Below are 19618 nucleotides of genomic sequence, written 5' to 3'. Positions count from 1 at the left end.
CTCTTGACCTCGTGATCCACCCACCTCGGCCTCCCAAAGTGCTGAGATTACAGGCTTGAGCCACCACGCCTGGCCTCATCCACTGTTTAATCTCCAAACCACTGGTATGATAGTGCAGCAACTACCCATATTTTTTCTGCTTTGTGCGATTCATTTCTCCAATAATTATAAACCTCACATTGAAGAACTATTGAACAAACTTTTATTTGCTCTTATTTTGTTTGACAATTTGTGCTTGTATTTAATGTGAAATGCATGGGACTTTCAATATATTGTTCCTAAGTAAGATATCATCTTTCTGTATTTTGTAAAAATATATGACGATTCTAACATTTTTATGAATCATTATATTTTTAATTTTTTCCTTTCTTAGAAAAGAACTAAAAGCACTTGGTAAAATAATTATAAAAGCACATAGAAATAGAATCAGTCAACTTTTCTTTCTGCACATGTCTTTTAACTCTCTTCTGTAGCATTTTTATATCACTACCTGTAAGGCTACCTCCTTCTTTATAAAAATCAAAATTATATTCTTTATTTTAATCTGCTATAACCATTTGATTATTTCCTTACTAATGGATACTTCTGGTGGTTTTACCTTGTGCTAGTATAAAATGTGTGCAGTTCATGCTCTTTTGTTCACATGTTACTATACCTGAAAATGAAGTTTTAAATCAGAAATAAGGATTCAAAGGTCACATGTATTTGAAATATTGATATATGTTGCCCAGTTGCCCTTCTAAGACACAAGAACAGCTTCCCCTCTTTTGGGATATTGAAATACCTTTTTCTCTACATGCTGGTCAATGCTATGAACTATCAAATTTAATGATCTTTGCAAATATAAGTGAAAAAAGTTATTTCATTTTTAATTTGATTTGTATTTATTTGATGTTTATCGTTGAAGGTGAGAATTTTGTTTCTTTGTTTAAAAGCCACTTACATGTTTCTGAAAACTATCTGTTCATGCACTTTGCCAAATTTTCTATTAGATGTTTTAGCATTTTAAAAATTCATTTGAGGATCAAATTAATTCATTTAGTGGCTGGCGGGAATCTTTTGTGAGAAAAGTTGTACCTGTTTTATTCTCAGTGTGGTTATGTGTTTGTAGTTTCTTAATGCTACGCATTTCTTGGCAAAGAAGATTTATATTTTCCAGGTAACACAACCATGAAAGGCTTTCATTCACTATGAACAATAACTTTTTATTCTTTAGAGGTATGTTTCTGGTTTCGCTCTCTTTTTTATTCTTCCTCTCACGTATACCACACACAAATTGGCAAATTTGAAATAAGATCTTTTTGTTTTCTCTCAAACTTCATATTCACAATTACCCTCCATAAAGCATCCAAATTATGTAAATCTTTGCTTGTGTGAAATAAAAAAGTGTCTCTACACACACACACACACACACACACACACACACACGCAATATCCCCAGTCTTTGGTCCAGAGCTCCTAAAACCCTTATAAATAGTGGTGGCTTGGATAATTTTCAGTTCTAGTATTTGGTCTTTGACCCCATTTCCTGACACACAGTGTCTAAGACCTTTGTAATTTCCTGAGTGACAGGAGCAAGCATCTAACACATTCCTCCTAAATCCTCTGGAATTTCCTGGGTGACAGCAGCATCTTTTTTTTCTAATGAGGTGATTCCTGATGGCCTCTTGGATGGGGGCTGGTCACCAGAAAAACCCAATCATGATTAGAAGCTTGGAACTTTCAGGTTGACTTCCATTCTCCAGAGAGGAGAGGAGCTGGGAATGGAGTAAATTGGTTGATGATTGATTTATACTCAATGATTGATTGATTATGTCTACATGATAAAGCCTGCATAATAAAATCCTAAAAGTAGGGTGTTCTGAGAGCTTCCAGGTTGCTGAATATATGAAGGTGCTGGGAGAAGGGCATGCCCAGAGAGGACTTGGAAGCCCCACATTTCTTCTTCCATTTCTTGCCCAATGTATTTATACCCTTTGGCTGTTCATAAATTACATCCATCATAATAAAAGAGTAAACACAGGCAAAGTGTAACTCTGAGGTCTGTGAGCCATTCTAGCAAATGACAAAACCCAAGGAGAGGCTCATGAGAATCTCCAATTTGTAGCCAAGTCATATGGAAGTTGTGAGTAATCTGGGGACCTACTACTTGTGATTGACATCTAAAGTCGGGGGCATCTTGTGAGGGGACAAAGCCCTTAGACCATGTGAGGTCTGTGTTAACTCAGGTTAACGAGGTAATTCAGTTGAATTATTCAATACACAGTTGGTGTTCAAAGAGAACCGGAAAATTGGTCAGTGTGGGAGAAACTCCCACACACCTGGTCACAGAAGTGTTCTGTTTTGAGTGTGAATACAGAGGAAAACAGATTCCTCCTACCCCCAATGTTACAGCTGAAAACCGCCAATGACTTCTCAATGCACGTAGAATAAATTCCAAGCAACCAGGCTTATTTGACCTGAAACTTGCCCAAGCTGCAGTCTCATTCTAGACAATCCTCCAGCATCATCTGCATCACCCTGAGCCACACACGCTGATTTCCCTTCTGTTCCTTAGACACATGAAGCATGGCAATCTCTCTACTTGGAAAAATCAGATCTTCCCACGTATGCAGGTTAAATGTAATTTCTCCAGAGAAGGTTTTCCTGGATACTCAATCTAACATACCCCTAACCCCAGTTTTATGACATCAGCTCCATGAGAGCACAGACTTGTCATCTCATTCCTCACCTAAATTACTACTGTGATAATTAATTTTATATGGCAACTTGGCTAGGCTGTAGTATCCAGTCTACATGTTGCTGTGAAGGTATTTTTTTGATGTTATTAACATTTAAACCAGTAGACTTGGAGTGAAGGATCTTCGCCTCCATAATGTGACTGGACTCAAGACTGCAAATTCTGGCAAGTTCCTTGCAAATAATAATTTATTCTAAACTGTTGTTGATTTAATGACCTAATATATCTAAAAAGGTCTAGATTCTGTCTAGAACAATGTAAAAATGAACAATATTTCACATATATTATACTTTTCATTTTTTCTGAATATTTCATTTCTTCATGACTATTCTGAAATGAGAAAATATTTTTATTTCTTTATTTTTCTGAAGAAGTAGATGCATACAAATAATTTTTGTGGGTGTGTTTAGACAATCTACTTTCAGAGTTTGATCTTTAATCGTTTTATACATAATTGAAGCCACAAAAATATAATTATATTAATCATGCAATCCAAAATGTGGCATTAATTAATGTAAAAGTAATTTCAAATCAAATCGTGTAGAAGTCTTTTCAATAACATCTAACAAATTTATTTGTTTTTTAAAATGCATCAGAAAAGGATTTGGATGGTTGGACAATAAAATGTGCTATCTGATGAGCTAATCTTATAAATTCAATTAGACTACACTGTAGTCTATTTGAAGAAAAATATATTATGAATAGGTGAATATTTTTTTCAATCTCTTTTCTAGCATTTTACTTTAAAATGTAATAAATCATTAACAATGAATTTATATGCTATGATATGGAAATACTGGAACCAGACTAATAAGCAATATTTTCCATTTTTGTAGTTTAGCAAACTTACATCCATTTTTACTGAAAAGGGAGTAGCTTTTCAGGTGTAACCTCAATATGAAAATGAAAGATGAATAAGAAACTGCTCTGGCTAAAGTAAAAACACGTGTCCTGGAGCCCTTGAAGGCTGCTGCTGTTTTGCAATTACACAATCTGGAAGTCACAAGTCTATGGAACTGTGATGAAATCTGTACTCCCAAAGAGATAACAACTTCTGTGCCAAACAGATGGGAAAAGGTCCTTTAGGTTTCCACTTCAGTGAACTTTTATCTCGCTATCTTTTATCTTTTTATCTTCCTCTATTCACCCTCTGGACGCATGGAACAAGTTAAAAATAGTATCTTTGTACTGTGTCGGCATGGCAAAAAAATGAGTAGACACATGGGAAAAGCGTATGTTCAACCTCATTTTTTCCTAGGGGTTCTGTTTAAAAATGCATATTTCCTTTGGGAATTCAGTGGATGAAGGGAGACGACTAGAATTGTAGCAGTGTTAAACTTGCCGTGTCACCCAACACAATCTGTTGTGTGATATACTGAAATTTAGCATGACTTCAGAAATTTATTTCCAATCAACTAGTAGTTCATTAAGAACAGCTCTAAGACTAACCACTGAGTGAATATTCGCAAACCACTGGTTAGAAATAAATGTTCTACTTTCATCTCTCCAGTGCTTTATCTTTGTATCTTAACTTTGAGTTCTCCCTTGAAAACACTGATACATTGCATGGGCTCAAGACAGACTATCACTCTCCATCTGGAGTATCTGATGAACTGCCTATTATGATATAATTTCGCCGTTTTCAGTGCCAATGAAATAACCATTTAAAGTATTGATAAGGGACTATCTCTGATGCCCAATACCAAATCCCTAATGCTAATTTTTATTAACTCATAAAAGAAACTTCACATATGCCTTGGTCTTACAAATGGAAGTCTTCTGATCCAAGACAGAACCTATCTAATGAAGAGGAAATGCCAATTGAGTTTTATTTCCATTGAAGTGAATGAGCATATTTTATTTAATAATAACATGATTTAATGCTTATTGATCGTTTACTACATTATATCTAGGATTCTAAATGGTTTATGTGAATAACTCATTTATTTTTCCAATATTAGATAGGTATTACTTTCATTCAAATTTTAAAGATAAGAAAACAGATGTAGAGATTAATATACATGCCTTAGTTCACATCACTGGTAAGTGGTTAATCTTTATTGACAACCTTAGTAGCATGGCTCCTGAAGCTGTTCCTAACCACTAAGCCTTATTGGCTTTGAGAATTAATGGTTGCACTATAATGAAAGAGAGAAGGCTTAATTCTAAATAATCAGGACGTGCCCATGAAACTGAAATGAGAGAGAATAGTGAGAAGGAGAAAACATACTAAGTTTGTATACAAATGGAAATAATGCCACGTAGAGGCCATTAAACTCAGAGCATTTCACTCAAGAATGCATTTGCTCCCACTCTCTTTCTTGCTTCCAAGTCTGCTGATTAAAATTCCATTCACCTTGAAAGATTATCCCCATTTGTAAATATTTGTTCTGTGTTCTTCTCTTCTGTATCCGAATCTATATGAGAGATGGGCTCATGTCTATTTCGTCCATCACTGTATCCCCAGCATCTAGAACAGTGTTTGTGAAAGAGTAGACACTGATAAAGTTATTTTTGTGTTACTATATTTTTGTATGTATGTTTTATTATAGAATTTTAAATGAATACAAATATACAGAGAATATAGAATAACACTCTGTTCCCATAAAACAGTTTCAACGATTACTTAGAAAACTTCATATATAATATGACCCTCCTTCTCCCACTCACTGAATTATTTTAAAGCATTTTCAGACATTATCTCATCTCATCCATAAATATTTTAAAGAATTTATTTCAATTGAATGAATTAAAACCCCTATCACATACTACCTCTTCCATTAAATGCTTTTTAATTCTCTCAATCAAAAAAGAATGTTCCCCTATTTGAAAGTTCTGTGGAATTGTATACTTCTTTTTGCTGTGAACATGTTTTCTACCATTTTTAGATTCCAAGTCCCTTAAAGATTGGGACAACATGTCATATACCTTTGCATTCCATTCAAGGTCTATTGCAGTTTCTCAAATTTAGAAACTAGTTTTCTATCTTCTCTGCACCACTTCCAAATACATGGAAAAGGGTACTAAAATAGTACTCTTTCTGTTTCCATTTCAGCTGAGAACAGGAGACAATAGATGGCATATACCCCTCACTTTCAGTGAGGTGCTAGACATGATAAATGGATGACTGTACCCTTGTTTTGAGTCCCACAGTTTGACATCCACCTTAACCGAATAAAAGGATTGAAGAGGTCAAAGCAGAGAACTTGTTTGAAGAAAGCTGGTTGAACTGCTACGGCATTCCCTCATTCATCGGTTCTAAGTGGCAGATGCATTGAAGGATCCTTGGAGCTGGAAGGACTAAGAGGGCTGGTGGTTGGCCTAGACCTAAGCAAATGGAAGGCAGCCCACTCTTGTAGTGGAAGTTGGCTGTCTAGTGGCAGAGTGAAGACAGGCAACTGCATTAGGTGTAGGCTGAATTTCCACCAAAAGCAGAAAAGAGAGGGAAGGTTTCCGTGGGCGAGAATAGATGATGTGGGAGAAAAGGAACCCACCAAAAGATCTCAGCAGAAAAACGTCAAAAGGATACCATCAGATGGAGAAGTACAGGGGGGAGATGTTGTCCTGGGCACACAAAAGCCCTAGGGCATCAGTTATTAATACCTGCCAGGCTAGAAAGCATCAATAAGAGATCATAAAATTACCAGCCACAAAGACTGTTTTCTTCTCTCACCCCTTCTTTCTCCCAGCTCCAAACCTCCCAACTCCAAGCACAGGGGAGTCAGAAACGTTGTTTGAAGGACAAGGAGAGTGCAAGGTTGGCACATGAACCTAAATTGGTTCATATACACACCCCACCTAGGGACTCTCAGACTGAAGCAGAACCTAACTTGGGAAGGGGAAAAACAAAAAATAAGTGAATTTCACACTTCTGATTATTAGGTTGGATTGGACATTTTCATTACTGAATTTACACTGTTTATCGAACTAATTCATAATGAAAGATCCTTCGGGCAATAATAGTGTCCATGAAAGTTCTGATAACTGGCCATGATTTTATTCTGGTGACAAGCTAAAAACAGCATTCCTAGAGGCTTTAATATTTCTACTCAGACCTTTCTGAGTCTGGCTCTCTGAATGTAATGATTACAGACTTAACAAGAGACAACTGATTACCAGGCCAATAAGTCATTAAAGAGAGATATAGAAGAACTGTCTCAGCCCAGAAGATGAGATACCATGCAATTATTGCCATATGCACAGAGCATTTTTAGAAATGGCCAAAATGTGTATATTGACCTGAGAATGATGAATATTTTTTTAGACTCTAACAGTAGTTAGGAATGTCAGGACTTGCAGCAAAGTTGATAAAATGTGCATGTCCTTGCAAACATCTCCTGTATTACAGTTGGCTGTCTGTATCTACCAGTTCCACATCAAGGATTCAACTGTGTTCAAGGATTCAACCAATGGCAAATCAAAAATATTAGAGGAAAAATAAAAAACAATACCAAGTTTTAAAAAAACAGTATAACAACTATTTGCATTTTGCAAATATATTTACATTGTATTGGATACTATATTTAGTCTAGAGATAATTTAAAATAAATAGGAGGATATGCATAGATTATATGCAAATATTACCCCATTTTATATCTGAGACTTGAGCATCCTTGAGTTCTGGTATCTAAAAGAGGTCCTGGACTTAATTCCCCATGGATACCAAGGGGCGGCTATATTTGTTATAGACCCAAACAATGAGATAACTACTTAGGGACTATCATTGAAGTAAAATTTACCTACCAAGAAAGTGTCGTAGAGGAAGGCTGAGAGAGTCTGACTGTGCCATAGGGATATTACACAGCCAAGAACGCTGCAGATTTATTTTATGTTTATTCCAAACCATCAGCCGTACCTGTACTTGTCTAATTGAACCTAGAATGTGTAATCTGCAATGTGATGAATTCTACAGTTCTTCATATCTGAAACCGCACTTTTTATTTCTGTCACAAATGAGCAGAACGTTTCAGTTCTCCTCTTACTAAACACTGTAAACTCAGAGTTTTGACCTTGGGCAGGTCTTTGCATGTGGACCAGTGCCTCATCTTTTGGATAGGAATAATCCCACCCAACATGTTTCTAAGCCAAAACATGTCAGATTCATGGCATTCTTTAGACTCTCATTTCACAAAATGTCCATGAAAGTGCATACGGTGAGACATACACGGTCTTAAAGTTGTCCAGAAAAAAAAAAAATCAGCATCCAGAGTTAGCATAGATTTTAACTTGTATGATTCATCTCCCTTAATCTAATCTTTCTTTCAAGCACTCAACTTCACTTTGGACCCACATATTACCCATCAGAGTGTTATCACCAAGTCTAAAGTCCCAAATCTCTTACTTCTCACTAATGTTTATAAAAATGCCATTTCCCCAGAGTCTTATTATCTTCAAAGAATTACTCATAGCTGTCCAATGATATTAATCATTCTTAAACTCTCAGATAATACAGGAGCTCTATTCCAAAAGAAATTGCAATAGAGAAGAAGAAAGAAGATGTGTGACATACAAATGCAAAAAAGTATTATAGGTGTCACAGCGCATTTGGTGTTGAAATGAAACACAAATGAGGGGATTCATCCCACTAAATTCAAGTTGAAAATGAGAGTTTGGCAAAGCTGCATATACAGTTGCATGGAGAAGCTGATTTAATTGAAAATTATTCAGTGAATTGGGGGCATTTCAAGCTCCATGGTAGATTGCTGAAGTGAGAAAGAAATCTTCAAATCATACTTTTTAAACAAACCAAATATGATAGGCCATAGGTATGATAATGATAATCATTAGGAAGGTATAGGTTAAGGATATGAGAAACTGATTGGATCGATAGAATTTGCCCGGAAAAAAAAGAAAGAAATAGAAAACAGGCTGATGTTTAAGTCATAAAGAACATATAGCCTTTGCATAAGAAACATAGGAAAAGCAACCAGTTGCTATATTAATAAAATTCAGAAATTCATACAATTCTGAGACCTGATTGTTTTTGAAATGAAGATCAAAGCATTTGGAAACTAGGACAGATGTTAAATAGAAGGAAAAATGTAATTGAATGCTGTACAATCAGGAAGAATAAAGAAAGATCGAAAATGAAGTGGCTTTCCAGCTAGATAAGGGGTAAAAGAAAAAAAAATTGAGGTTAACAGAACTATAGTCAGGAAAACTGTCATTGCCTGGGTGAAAAGAAAGCGATAATTGGTAGAGTACAAACTCTCAGAGATTTATAAAGTTTTCTCTTTTATCTGATTTTAAAACTCAAGCACAACCAGTTGAGGAAAAGGGTCAGCTTATCATAAAGCCAGAAAAGAGAAGACTGGAGGATGAAAGAAGTACTCAGGAACATCACCTTAAGATGAAGTAGAAAGAATGTGGCATATTCATTTTACCAAAGTGCTATGACATTGTGAAATATATATTTGGTCTTCTTCCCTGTTTCTTGGTGTATGCTAAAATTCTTAGCATCGTCAAAGTGCTGTCTTTTTGTATGCTAACGTAGACTGGCACTTCAGAAAGACAGAGGCATGATTAGAGGGTTGGGACTTTCAGCCCCACCCACCAACCAATGTCTAGGGAGGGGAGAGAGGCTGAAGGTCAAGTTGACCACCAATGGCCAATGGCAAAATTAATCATGTCTCCATAATGAAGTTTCCATAAAAATTCAAGAGAACAAGGTTGAAAGAACTTCTGGATAGCTGAACACAAGGAAGTTCTTGGAGGGCAGCTGCACAGAGGACACTGCAGCTCCTCACCCTTTCCCCATACATTGTCCTAGGCATCTCTTCATCTGTATCCTTTGTAATATCCTCGATAATCAACTGGGAAACATAAGTGTTTCTCTGAATTTCATGACGTGCTTCATCAAATTAATTGAACCCAAAGAGGGGATTGTAGAAACTCCAACTTGAAGCCAGTTGGTCAGAAGTTCTGGAGGCTGGGACTTGCAACTGGTGTCTGAAAGGGGGGACAGTCTTAGGGACTAAGCTCCCAGCCTGTGGAATCTCCAGGTTGATAGTGTCAGAATTGAATTCGAGGACACTCATCTGGTTTTGGATGCTTGATGGGTGGTGAAAAAAACCCACACCTTTGGTCACTGGAGTCTTTTGTGTTAATGATTTTTGTGTCTGAATAAAGGCAGAGGAAAAACATGGTTTGAGAGTTTTCCTGGAAAAGGTACTTAACAGACACTGGCTAGTTTAAGAGTCATTGTGGAGGTCAATTCCTGGAGAATGAGGGAGAGTTATAGGATTATCTGTTCATCAAAAGGGAAAAGGAAACCCTGGTAATTAAGGAGCTGTCACTCGAACTTCAATGCCCAGAAAGAAAAGAAGGAATCATCAAACAATCACTTTGCAATCACAGAGAACTGAACAAAGTCTAACATGCCTTTCAGAGAACAATGTTGTTTTGTAATGAAGAGACGAGCAGGAGATAAAAGAGACTTTAAGAGATACAGACTACATGAATTTCAATAATATTTTTATATTAAATCAGAAATCGTTCGAACCGTTGACCTCAGTGTTACAGTATATAATATGAATACAGTCTTCAAAGTTATTTGAATTAAATAGATTTTGTTTCAAAAATTAAACCCTTTACATGCTACCAATATTTGAGACATTTTCATCTACAATCACAAAGGAATTCCATCTCTTTTGATCAGCACATAGGTGATTTCACACAACTTTAAAGGACTATCATGATATTAAAATAGTCTGCATGGCTCTCCTAGTCTTTGAAGCAGAATGTCTGTGCACATAAATAATCATATGAGTCACCTTTTTAAAAATGCTGCAGGAGAAGAAATCTTGCCAAAATAATTGCTTCACTTTTGCAATGAAGAATAGACGTAATCTTGGCCACCAATTTAGCCTATTGATGTGTTTGGCTTAATTCCTCTAGAATGAACCCCATGAGTATTATAACCTATCATAAAGAAAGGACCACACACTATCATCCCCAAATGTGCTATACATTTACTTGGTGTCCATTTCTTCAAAACCAAATGGCATTATTTACCTCAACTAACTGCAGGTATCTGAAATGAATATCATATATGAGGCTTGCTTAGAGCTTTTCACCACAGATCACTGCTATACTTCACTTTTTTTCTCAAAGAGAAAGTGGTTAATAATTTAAGATTGTAACAGTGATCAGGACTTGACTTTATTTAGAAAGTCTCCTAGATAAATCCAGCAGTTCTGAAGCATACGTATTATTGCTTTTACAAAATCATATCACAAAATCACTAGGAAAATCTGAATTAGTAGAAAATAAATGTATGAATAGCACTTTTTACAATGTGAATTTTTACTTTTTTAGAGAACTGTAAAACTTAAAAAACAATAATGGCCCATAATTCTTGTATCACTATAACACCTGTTTTTATTTAAAATAAGTATGTACAATACAAATTAAAAAATAAAACTTCCCCCTCGCCCCCTAGTACTTTCTCCTAAATTCAGGCATATTAATTTCCTTCTCACTTTCCAGAAACATTCTATGCAGAGCCAATATTATATCTATTTTATGTTTTCAAATCTGCTGGTAAAATATATATTATCCTGTTTCTAGCTAATTTTGTTTAATTATTTGACATCATTCCACAGTAACAGATATAAATATGTATTATTTTGACTGCTATGTAATATTTCATGACATCATAATCAATCAACCAGAATTGATGGATACTTACATTTTACCATTGAGTTGGCATCGAGGAAAAAAATCCCATTCTAAATTTATATCAAGGGATGGAACTGGAAGACATTATGGTGAGTGAAATAAGCCAGGCGCTGAAAGGTAAACTTCACATATTCTCAGTCATTTGTGGGAGCTAAAAATTAAAACAATTGAACTCATGGAGATGAAGAATAGAAGGATGGTTACCAGAGGCTGGGAAGAGTAGCAGGAGGAGGGCAATGTGGCTAATTAATGGGCACAAAAATATAGTTAGATAGAATGAATAAAATCTAATATTGGATAGCACAACAGGGTGACTACAGTCAAAAATAATTTATTGTACATTTTAAAATAACTAAAAGTATAATTGGAATGTTTATAAATGATAAGTGCTGGAGGTGATGGATACCTCATTTACCCTGCTGTGATTATTAGACACCGCATGCCTATATCAAAATATCACACGTTCCTCATATATACCTGCTGTGTACACATAAAAATTAAAAATGAAAAAAAAACATTAAAGAATTGACTGAATCATCAATAAAATTAAAATTTAAGTTAATTTTTTAAGTCAAAAGACACAGAGTTTTCTCAACCTCAAATAGAAAAGAGATACAGCCCAATCAACTTACTTGGAGCATTAAAAGTGAAAGATTAGGGGAATAAAGCAATGCTTCTGAAACCCTTAGTTCACTGTAATAGAATAATCAGGTTAAATGTACTCAATCTGGAAATAGCCTTAGAGATGGTAGGAGTGTGTGAGGCTCATCAGCTGGCCCAGAGAACCAAAGGGCACAGGAATAGATTGGGACCCGCGAGACAGGAATGGAAGAGAAAAATACGCTCAAGAAAGAGAAAATGTCCATTAAGGTGATGAGGTGGGAAGAATTGTTCGAAGACAGTTAAAGGCACAGTGAAGCTTGTTCACAAGAGACTGGAGTCTCTATGCACTTAGAAGTGGCTAATAGGAGTTCGTGGTGGTACAGGAAAGGGAAGGCATGGGCTGGCAGCAAAGGAAAATACTAAGAATCACACACTTCGCTTCTCAGAAATGTGGACGGTTTTCATGGCGAATCCTTGCTAACTATGTGCTTTTTTAAAATTCATAATCCATGAATGAGGTCTTTAAAAATATATTATGTAGAATAAAATACATTCTTTGAGCTGAATATACTATCACTCTAAAAGGTTTTCCCAAATCATTGATTTCTCCAACAGTATTTCCCGTTACACAAACTCCAGATCAACTAATAAAGAAAGGAATAGGACAAATTCAAACTAAGTTTCTAGCAGCTGTAGATTCAGATAATATAATACAACATAATATAATTTAATATATTAACTATATGTATATTATATAATAAATTTTTTATTAATCACCATGAGTTTCTCTTCAATCTTTGTAGAAATATACAAAAAGTTCTATTCCAGTATGAACAATTTGAAAAAAATATTATGTCAAAGTAGAATTTAATTACTAGATCTAAGATGCAGAAATGCTATTGATATGAATACACTAAGAGCTCAAAATATGAGAATGCTATTGCTTCTCTCAGTAAAACCAATAAAGAGATATTTGCAAAATTCTTACATTGCAACATCCAAGGTGCATTATAAAAAAAGAACACTAGCCATATCAGCCAAATATTTATTTTATTTACATTTAAATACATATTTCGTCTTCAATAATTGTTTTCTTTGAACTCTAAGTCTCTATGAGATATTCAGGTATTCAGTTAGGATATTAATAAAATAATCATTTAATATTTCAAAAACATAGCTTTTAACTATAATGAAAATGATAACCCAGAAATGAACAGCTTTGTTATATAAATTTCTATTAAAAATTGATTATTGTATATGTTTATCATAGCAAAGTTAATTTGCTAAATAACATTTTAAATAAACTCATCACTTTCATGGTAACTTAACCACCTATATGCATATAGAGTAGGTTTATTTGTAAGTCAATATATTAGTCCATTTTCATAGTGCTATGAAGAAATACCCAAGACTTGGTAATCTACAAAGGAAGGAAGTTTAATTGATTCACAGTTTAGCATGGCTGGGAAGGCCTCAGGAAATTTACAATCATGGTGGAAGGGGAAGCAAACATGTCCTTCTTCACAAGGCAACAGCAAAGAGAAGTATATGTGCACAACAAAGGGGGAAACCTCTTATAAAACCATCAGATCTCTTGAGAATTAACTCACTATCCCGAGAATAGGATGGAGGAAACCATCCCTATGATTAAATTACCTCCCACCAGGTCCCTCCCAGGATACATGGGGAATATGGGGACTATAGCTCAAGATGATACTTGGGTGGAGACACAGCCAAACCATATCAGTCAGGAAGCTTAACAGCCCATCTCTCTTTTTTATAGATTGCTCAAAAATCCATTTTTAATAGATTCAAATCCAAAGTATACTTTTTAATGATTCAAATCGAAAAAGTAAAATGTATAAATAAAAATATATTTATTTCATAATTTAACAGATTCAAATCCAAACACAAAACCTCATTATGCTTCATTCTATAATAACCACGAGTATTGGCAAATCAAGGGACTTTTCCCCAACCAGTTTAATTGACCACAGAGGGAGAATTTATGAGTTTCTCAAGGTCAGGAGATTGCTTGAAAGTACTGTCAGGAAATAAAGGAAAAGAAACTGTCAAAGAAATTCTAGACCGGGAGGAAAGAAAAGTAAAAGTGGAGTTTCACTTCTAAGCTTGAGAATAATTGACAATGCCTCAAACAGATATATGTATGTATGTATGTATATATACATATATGCCCCCACTGTTACATAGTCCGTCTCTCTCTCTCCCTCTCCCTCTCTCTATCTCTCTCTCTCTCTCACACACACACACACACACACACACACACCCTCTCTTTCTTTCTTTCTACCAGACCATTGTAGGATGGACATATTAACATAGTTGAGACACATATCCATATACCAATGAATCTTTGTATAGGTATCCACATTTCACTTAATTTCCTCACTTTCTAATATTCATGAATTTAAACTAAAAAGGAATACAATATTTGGTTAACAACAGACAGACCAGATAAAAAATAAATGGTATTTAATTCAAAATTAGGATTGTTAGGTAAGTCATAGATAGGTGAAAGAGAAGACTTTCAACATACCACAGAATGCTATTATAGTTTTGAGATACCTAAAAGGATCAAGTTTTGTTGCTCTCTTCTTTGTTTTTTAACCAACTAATGACAAATATTTAAGGTAGACTGTACACTGTGTGACAAAGTTAAGCCTGAAGTAATCCCCTTAAGATTCAGGAAAAGAAAGCAGAGATGGAAGTAATCAGGTTTTCACAGACCACATAAAATACCTTTTTACTATATCTTCTCCATTCCAGCAGGGAAGTCCATCAGTGGCAGCTAATTCATTAGCACAAAGCTGATCAGCTAGGCCTCCATAGAATGACCTGTACAGTCGAAGGCTGTTGATAAATTCTCTAAACAGAAGAAGAAAGAAAACAATTAAAACCAAACACTCACAATAAAGGCCATCAAAAATGATATATATTGTCATCCATAATGTTTAGGATGTAATTTTTATATTTTTATGCATAATATTTAGAATATAATTTTTTTCTCTGTTTACGTTCATATATTTTAAATACTTTTCTTACCACCATGATGAAAACACATGTTTTTTTTTTTAAAAAAAAAGCTAGTATTTGAAATTATTCTTGGAATAAAAGTGTTCACTGGGTATAAATCTTATATAACTCCACATCCAAGAGGTTGGGAATAGTACATACTGATGCACACAGACAAACATCACATCATTTAGCCTCCCTAAAAGTCCTCACTACCTGCTGTCATCTAAGCCACTATGAGCGTATTAATAATTTTCTTTTTCCTGTGGAAAATATCAGAGACTTAGAACATGCCAAGTGATTGCTTACTGATGAAAAGTGTAGCAGGTTATTTTCCTATTTGGATACTCTTGGGATCTAAGAGCATAAAGTAATGTCTTTGTAAAATATAACTCAAAACCCAGAAATGCAAGATATTTCAGAACCATGAAAATAAAAGTTAATGGAAGGAATAATATTCAATATATTAATTAGGATTTTTTCCTCCCACACTATTTTCCTTCTCCATATCAATTATGGGAGGAAAAATTCAACAAAAAGCAGGGTTTTTTGTTCTGTTTTGTTTTAATTAGAAAGCAAAAACTTTGGAGTTCTAAAACCAATGCTTTGGAAAACCAGAACTTGAGTTTTAAGATTTCAAAAGGCCAAACCCTAAAGGCCTTCATTATGATTTTTTTTTTTTTTTGACATACACGATTGTTTTGGAAAAAGAAATGAAAAGCCCTAGCCTGATCATAGAAGATGCTCTCTAGATCAGAAAAAGGGACAGAAGAAGGAAATGTTGGAAGGAAAGTAAACTTTAGAAATTCATGGAATAAGTGGTTAAAATGTAGCATTATGAAATGTCATTCCGCATTAAAATTTAAAATATAATTTGTTTAAAAATGAAATCAAAGAAGAAGGGCAATTCTAAATTATAGCTGGAGTAACTTTTTTTGAATGAAATCTCATTTTTTTCAGCTCTGTTGCTCAATTTCATTAATTTTTAGTCATCTCTCCTATTATTTTTATTTTATTTTATTTCATTTTTTTAAGAGATGATATTCTGCCATGCTGCCCAGGCTGGATACACACTTATTGATTTTTAAAGAATTATTTGTGAATATTGCTGGAGTTGATTTACAAAAAAAGATAAATATTATTTTCAAATATGTAACATCAAAACTCGGAAAATAAGAAAATAGGAAGTTTTTAGTACAAGTATTTGGTGAGTATTTAAACAAGTTTTTAGAAAAGCTGGACAAGATACGTGATAAAGTGGTTGCGAAAAGCACAAATCTGACTTAACTCTAACTTAGAGTGATGACATCAAAGGCTTTATTTTCTTGATAGCACAGTAAGTATATTACATATTTACTACTTTCGGTCAGTTTCCTTTGCCAGAAAATAAGTCTCTCAAAGATGGCCATATCTCTACTAATTGGAATGCATGAACAAATATCAATTTATATGTTGCAGCTACTAAAACATAATTGAGGAAGCAGACTAATTCTTTTTTAGAAAGGTGGGGTTTAATGAATGGCAGAATATGTGACTCCTGTTCTAAATTTTATTCAATATAAATGATCACCTGTTTGGAATCAAAGAGTCTTCTAGAAATGAACAGACCAGGCCCAAACTGAAGGAATGCTGAGACTTTGTTGATGAAAAACTGAATATATTTTTATGGACCCTAAATCAACTATTTCAGTCTTGGTGGACAGGACCAGGTTCACTTCTCCCTTCACAATCAATAGATCCTCATGGGGAAAGTGATATGTCTTTCTTTTCCAGTCTTCCTTCCCATGGCTGTACTGCCTTTGCTTTAGTCCAAGCCCTACCATCATTCCCTGGACTTACTACCCTAAGATGACATCCCTCCAGTCTCTTCCCATTCTCAATAGCAGCCACTTTCTAAAATTCAAATTTGATTTTCCACAGATTATGTTGAGGGACTGTGTTAAGGAAAACCGAATCCACAAGGGGCATGGTTTCAAAAGCAAGAGCTTGCCAGCTCCATGCCTCCATCTACTTCCCATCCGGGAACATAAAATTCTTTGTCTGCCTTTCCCACGGAGCTAGGTAGAAATTCCAGGTGAGCTTCTTTGTTCAAAAAGCCCTCCAAAAGCTCTGGGAGGAAGTGTCTCTGTTGTGGACCTAGCAGCTAATCCAGTATCAAAGTCAAAGATCAATCACTCCAGGGGAAGTTTGAAAGAACTCCTCTCATCGGACAAGAACATAAATGGGACGGGAATAACTTCAGGGTTAAAAACCTACTGCCCCTTACATGTGTGGATATCCCCTCCAGATTCCCCTCCCAGGGCAGCCTGGAAGCTCTTTTGCTCCTTCTGTCTTTCTCTCTCTCTGCCTAATAAATCTCTCTCTGCTAAACTCTCTGGGTCCATGATATTTATTCCAACAGTTCACCGGGCCTCCAGGGCCCCTTCCCCCGTTCCTGGGGCAAGAGAGGCCAAAGGACCTGGGCACAACAGATCGGGGAACTGGAGGCCTCTTTGGGATGCCCCAGCAGCTCTGCTCGCATCCCAGTTCCATCTTTGGCAATTGATTGGGAGGAAGCTGAGCCCCTGCGCCCCACCCCGGTTACAAGGTTACTCACTTAAAGTCCTTCAAAGGCTTCTCCACAGCATGACATCCAAGTTTCTTGGAAAGATGTGCAAGTTACCGTCTCATCTCAATTTCAGCAACAACCCAAACCACACTTTAGGGCCCCACAAAAGTGAGGCATTTTGTTTCCCAAACACACCTTCATATCTTTGTACATATTTATTCTGAAACGATTGTATCCTAGAAGATTTCCACTCATTCTATGAAGCATCGCTTATCAGTTGTTGGTCACAAAGTAGTAAACACTATTGAGTACTAAGTTTTTTATGGGCATTAAGGATTCACAGGTAAGCCAGAGAGCCCCTGCCTTCTAAGAACACACATTCTGAGGAAAACCTATGATAATAATAATAATAATAATAATACAGGGTTAATAGTGTAAAATTTTAATACAGAGATGTATTTTAATGCAGAGAGAAGATTTTAATTTTAATACATGGAGAAGATACTTATAAAAGAAGGTAGCGCTTCAGTGTTCAATGAAAAATAAACAAGCAAACCAAACAAAAAGCCAGGGTGAGTAAGGGTAAGAGGAAAGAAAATCCCGGTAGTATTCAGTTTCATTTGTGGGGACTGTGTTTATGGGAATGAATTATAGTAAATTGGTAAGAAGAAACTATTTTCTCATCAGTCTTATTGATCATCATAAGATGTTTCTGTTTTATTCAAAAGGCAGTGGGAATCATTAAGTTTTCCAGCAAGCAGGTGTCATCATCATCATGGCAGCACTTTGGGAGTAGAAAAGCAGCGAGATCACTTAGGTGGCTATGAAGGAGAAGGGGAAAAGCTGAGGAGGTGAGAAAGAGTCTGTTAGTGTACAGAAAAACAAGGGAAAGATTTGAAAGACATTAGAAATCCAGAATTGACAGGTTAAAATAGGACTGTTAAGACATACACGCAATTTCTAATTGTGTTTTCCGCTGCTCGTGTGAGGAGATGGTCATGTCATTCCCAAGATAAGAAATAAAGGAAGGGAAATCTCACCGTGTCAGTGTCCCACATTATACTTATGATCATTTTTATCTTGCTCAATACTTTCATCTTTCCAAGGCACATAGCACTTTCTAGTCACCTATGTATGTAATATACGGATTGATCAGGCTTCATGGTTTTCATCTGTCTCCAGGCTCTAGAGTGAAAGATTCAGGCGGGCAGACATTTTGTTGTTGATTTTGTTTGTTTTGTTCACTGCTATAAATCACAGAGCAGTGGTGTTGCATACCGTAGCCCCAATAAACAGTCATCAAATTAATAAATGAGTGAAGACTAAGGAATTAATGATTTCATTCTTAACATGTTCAGTTTGAGATTTCTTTGGAATGTCTAGATAGAGAAATCAAATAGAATGCTACTTTCAAACTTATTGGTGTAAATCTCATCAGGGGATCTTACCAAAATGCAGATTCAGATTAGCAGTTCTGGGGCAGGGCTCAAGGTTGTACATTTCAAAGCAGCACTCAGGTGATGTTTATGCTACTGGTTCAAGAACAGTGCATATCATGAAAGTCTGTGTTAAAGATGTGACCTTGGAACTTAGTGGACTGGACATGTGATGTGAGACCCACCACCCAGACAGGTAGTGACTAAAATAATGGACATGGAGAAAATCCCTCAGGAAAGTAATATGCAGCAATAAAAAGCCAAAGAGAGTTGAAAGTGGAAAGAGCAAAGGAAGAAAACCTCAAAGTTAAAGCGCTATGAAAAGTAAAGAATGAGTGAACTTGAAATTAGAAAGATTCTTCACAGTATAAGATGCCATTCTGAGAGGTTAAAGAAAATGCAGGCCGGGCGCGGTGGCTCACGCCTGTAATCCCAGCACTTTGGGAGGCCGAGGCAGGTGGATCACGAGGTCAAGAGATCGAGACCATCCTGGTCAACACAGTGAAACCCCGTCTCTACTAAAAATACGAAAAATTAGCTGGGCATGGTGGCGCATGCCTGTAATCCCAGCTACTCAGGAGG

General features: G+C 35.7%; 1 protein-coding gene across 2 annotated transcripts in view; it reads right to left on the bottom strand.

The window, feature by feature from the left end:
• GPC5 (glypican 5) overlaps window positions 1-19618 on the bottom strand; it is a 1400898-nt gene that overhangs the window by 1040805 nt on the left and 340475 nt on the right. For both annotated transcript variants that reach the window (XM_017543578.1, XM_037743888.1), the window contains exon 5: window positions 14780-14905. In XM_017543578.1, coding sequence (XP_017399067.1) covers window positions 14780-14905 — 126 coding nt within the window. The remainder of the gene's footprint in view (window positions 1-14779; window positions 14906-19618) is intronic.

This window comes from Cebus imitator, unplaced genomic scaffold, assembly GCF_001604975.1.
Source record: "Cebus imitator isolate Cc_AM_T3 unplaced genomic scaffold, Cebus_imitator-1.0 Scaffold158, whole genome shotgun sequence".
In the NCBI taxonomy this organism is placed as follows: domain Eukaryota; kingdom Metazoa; phylum Chordata; class Mammalia; order Primates; family Cebidae; genus Cebus; species Cebus imitator.
The sequence above is the reverse complement of the archived record's forward strand: the minus strand, read 5'-3'. Positions and strand labels throughout refer to the sequence as shown.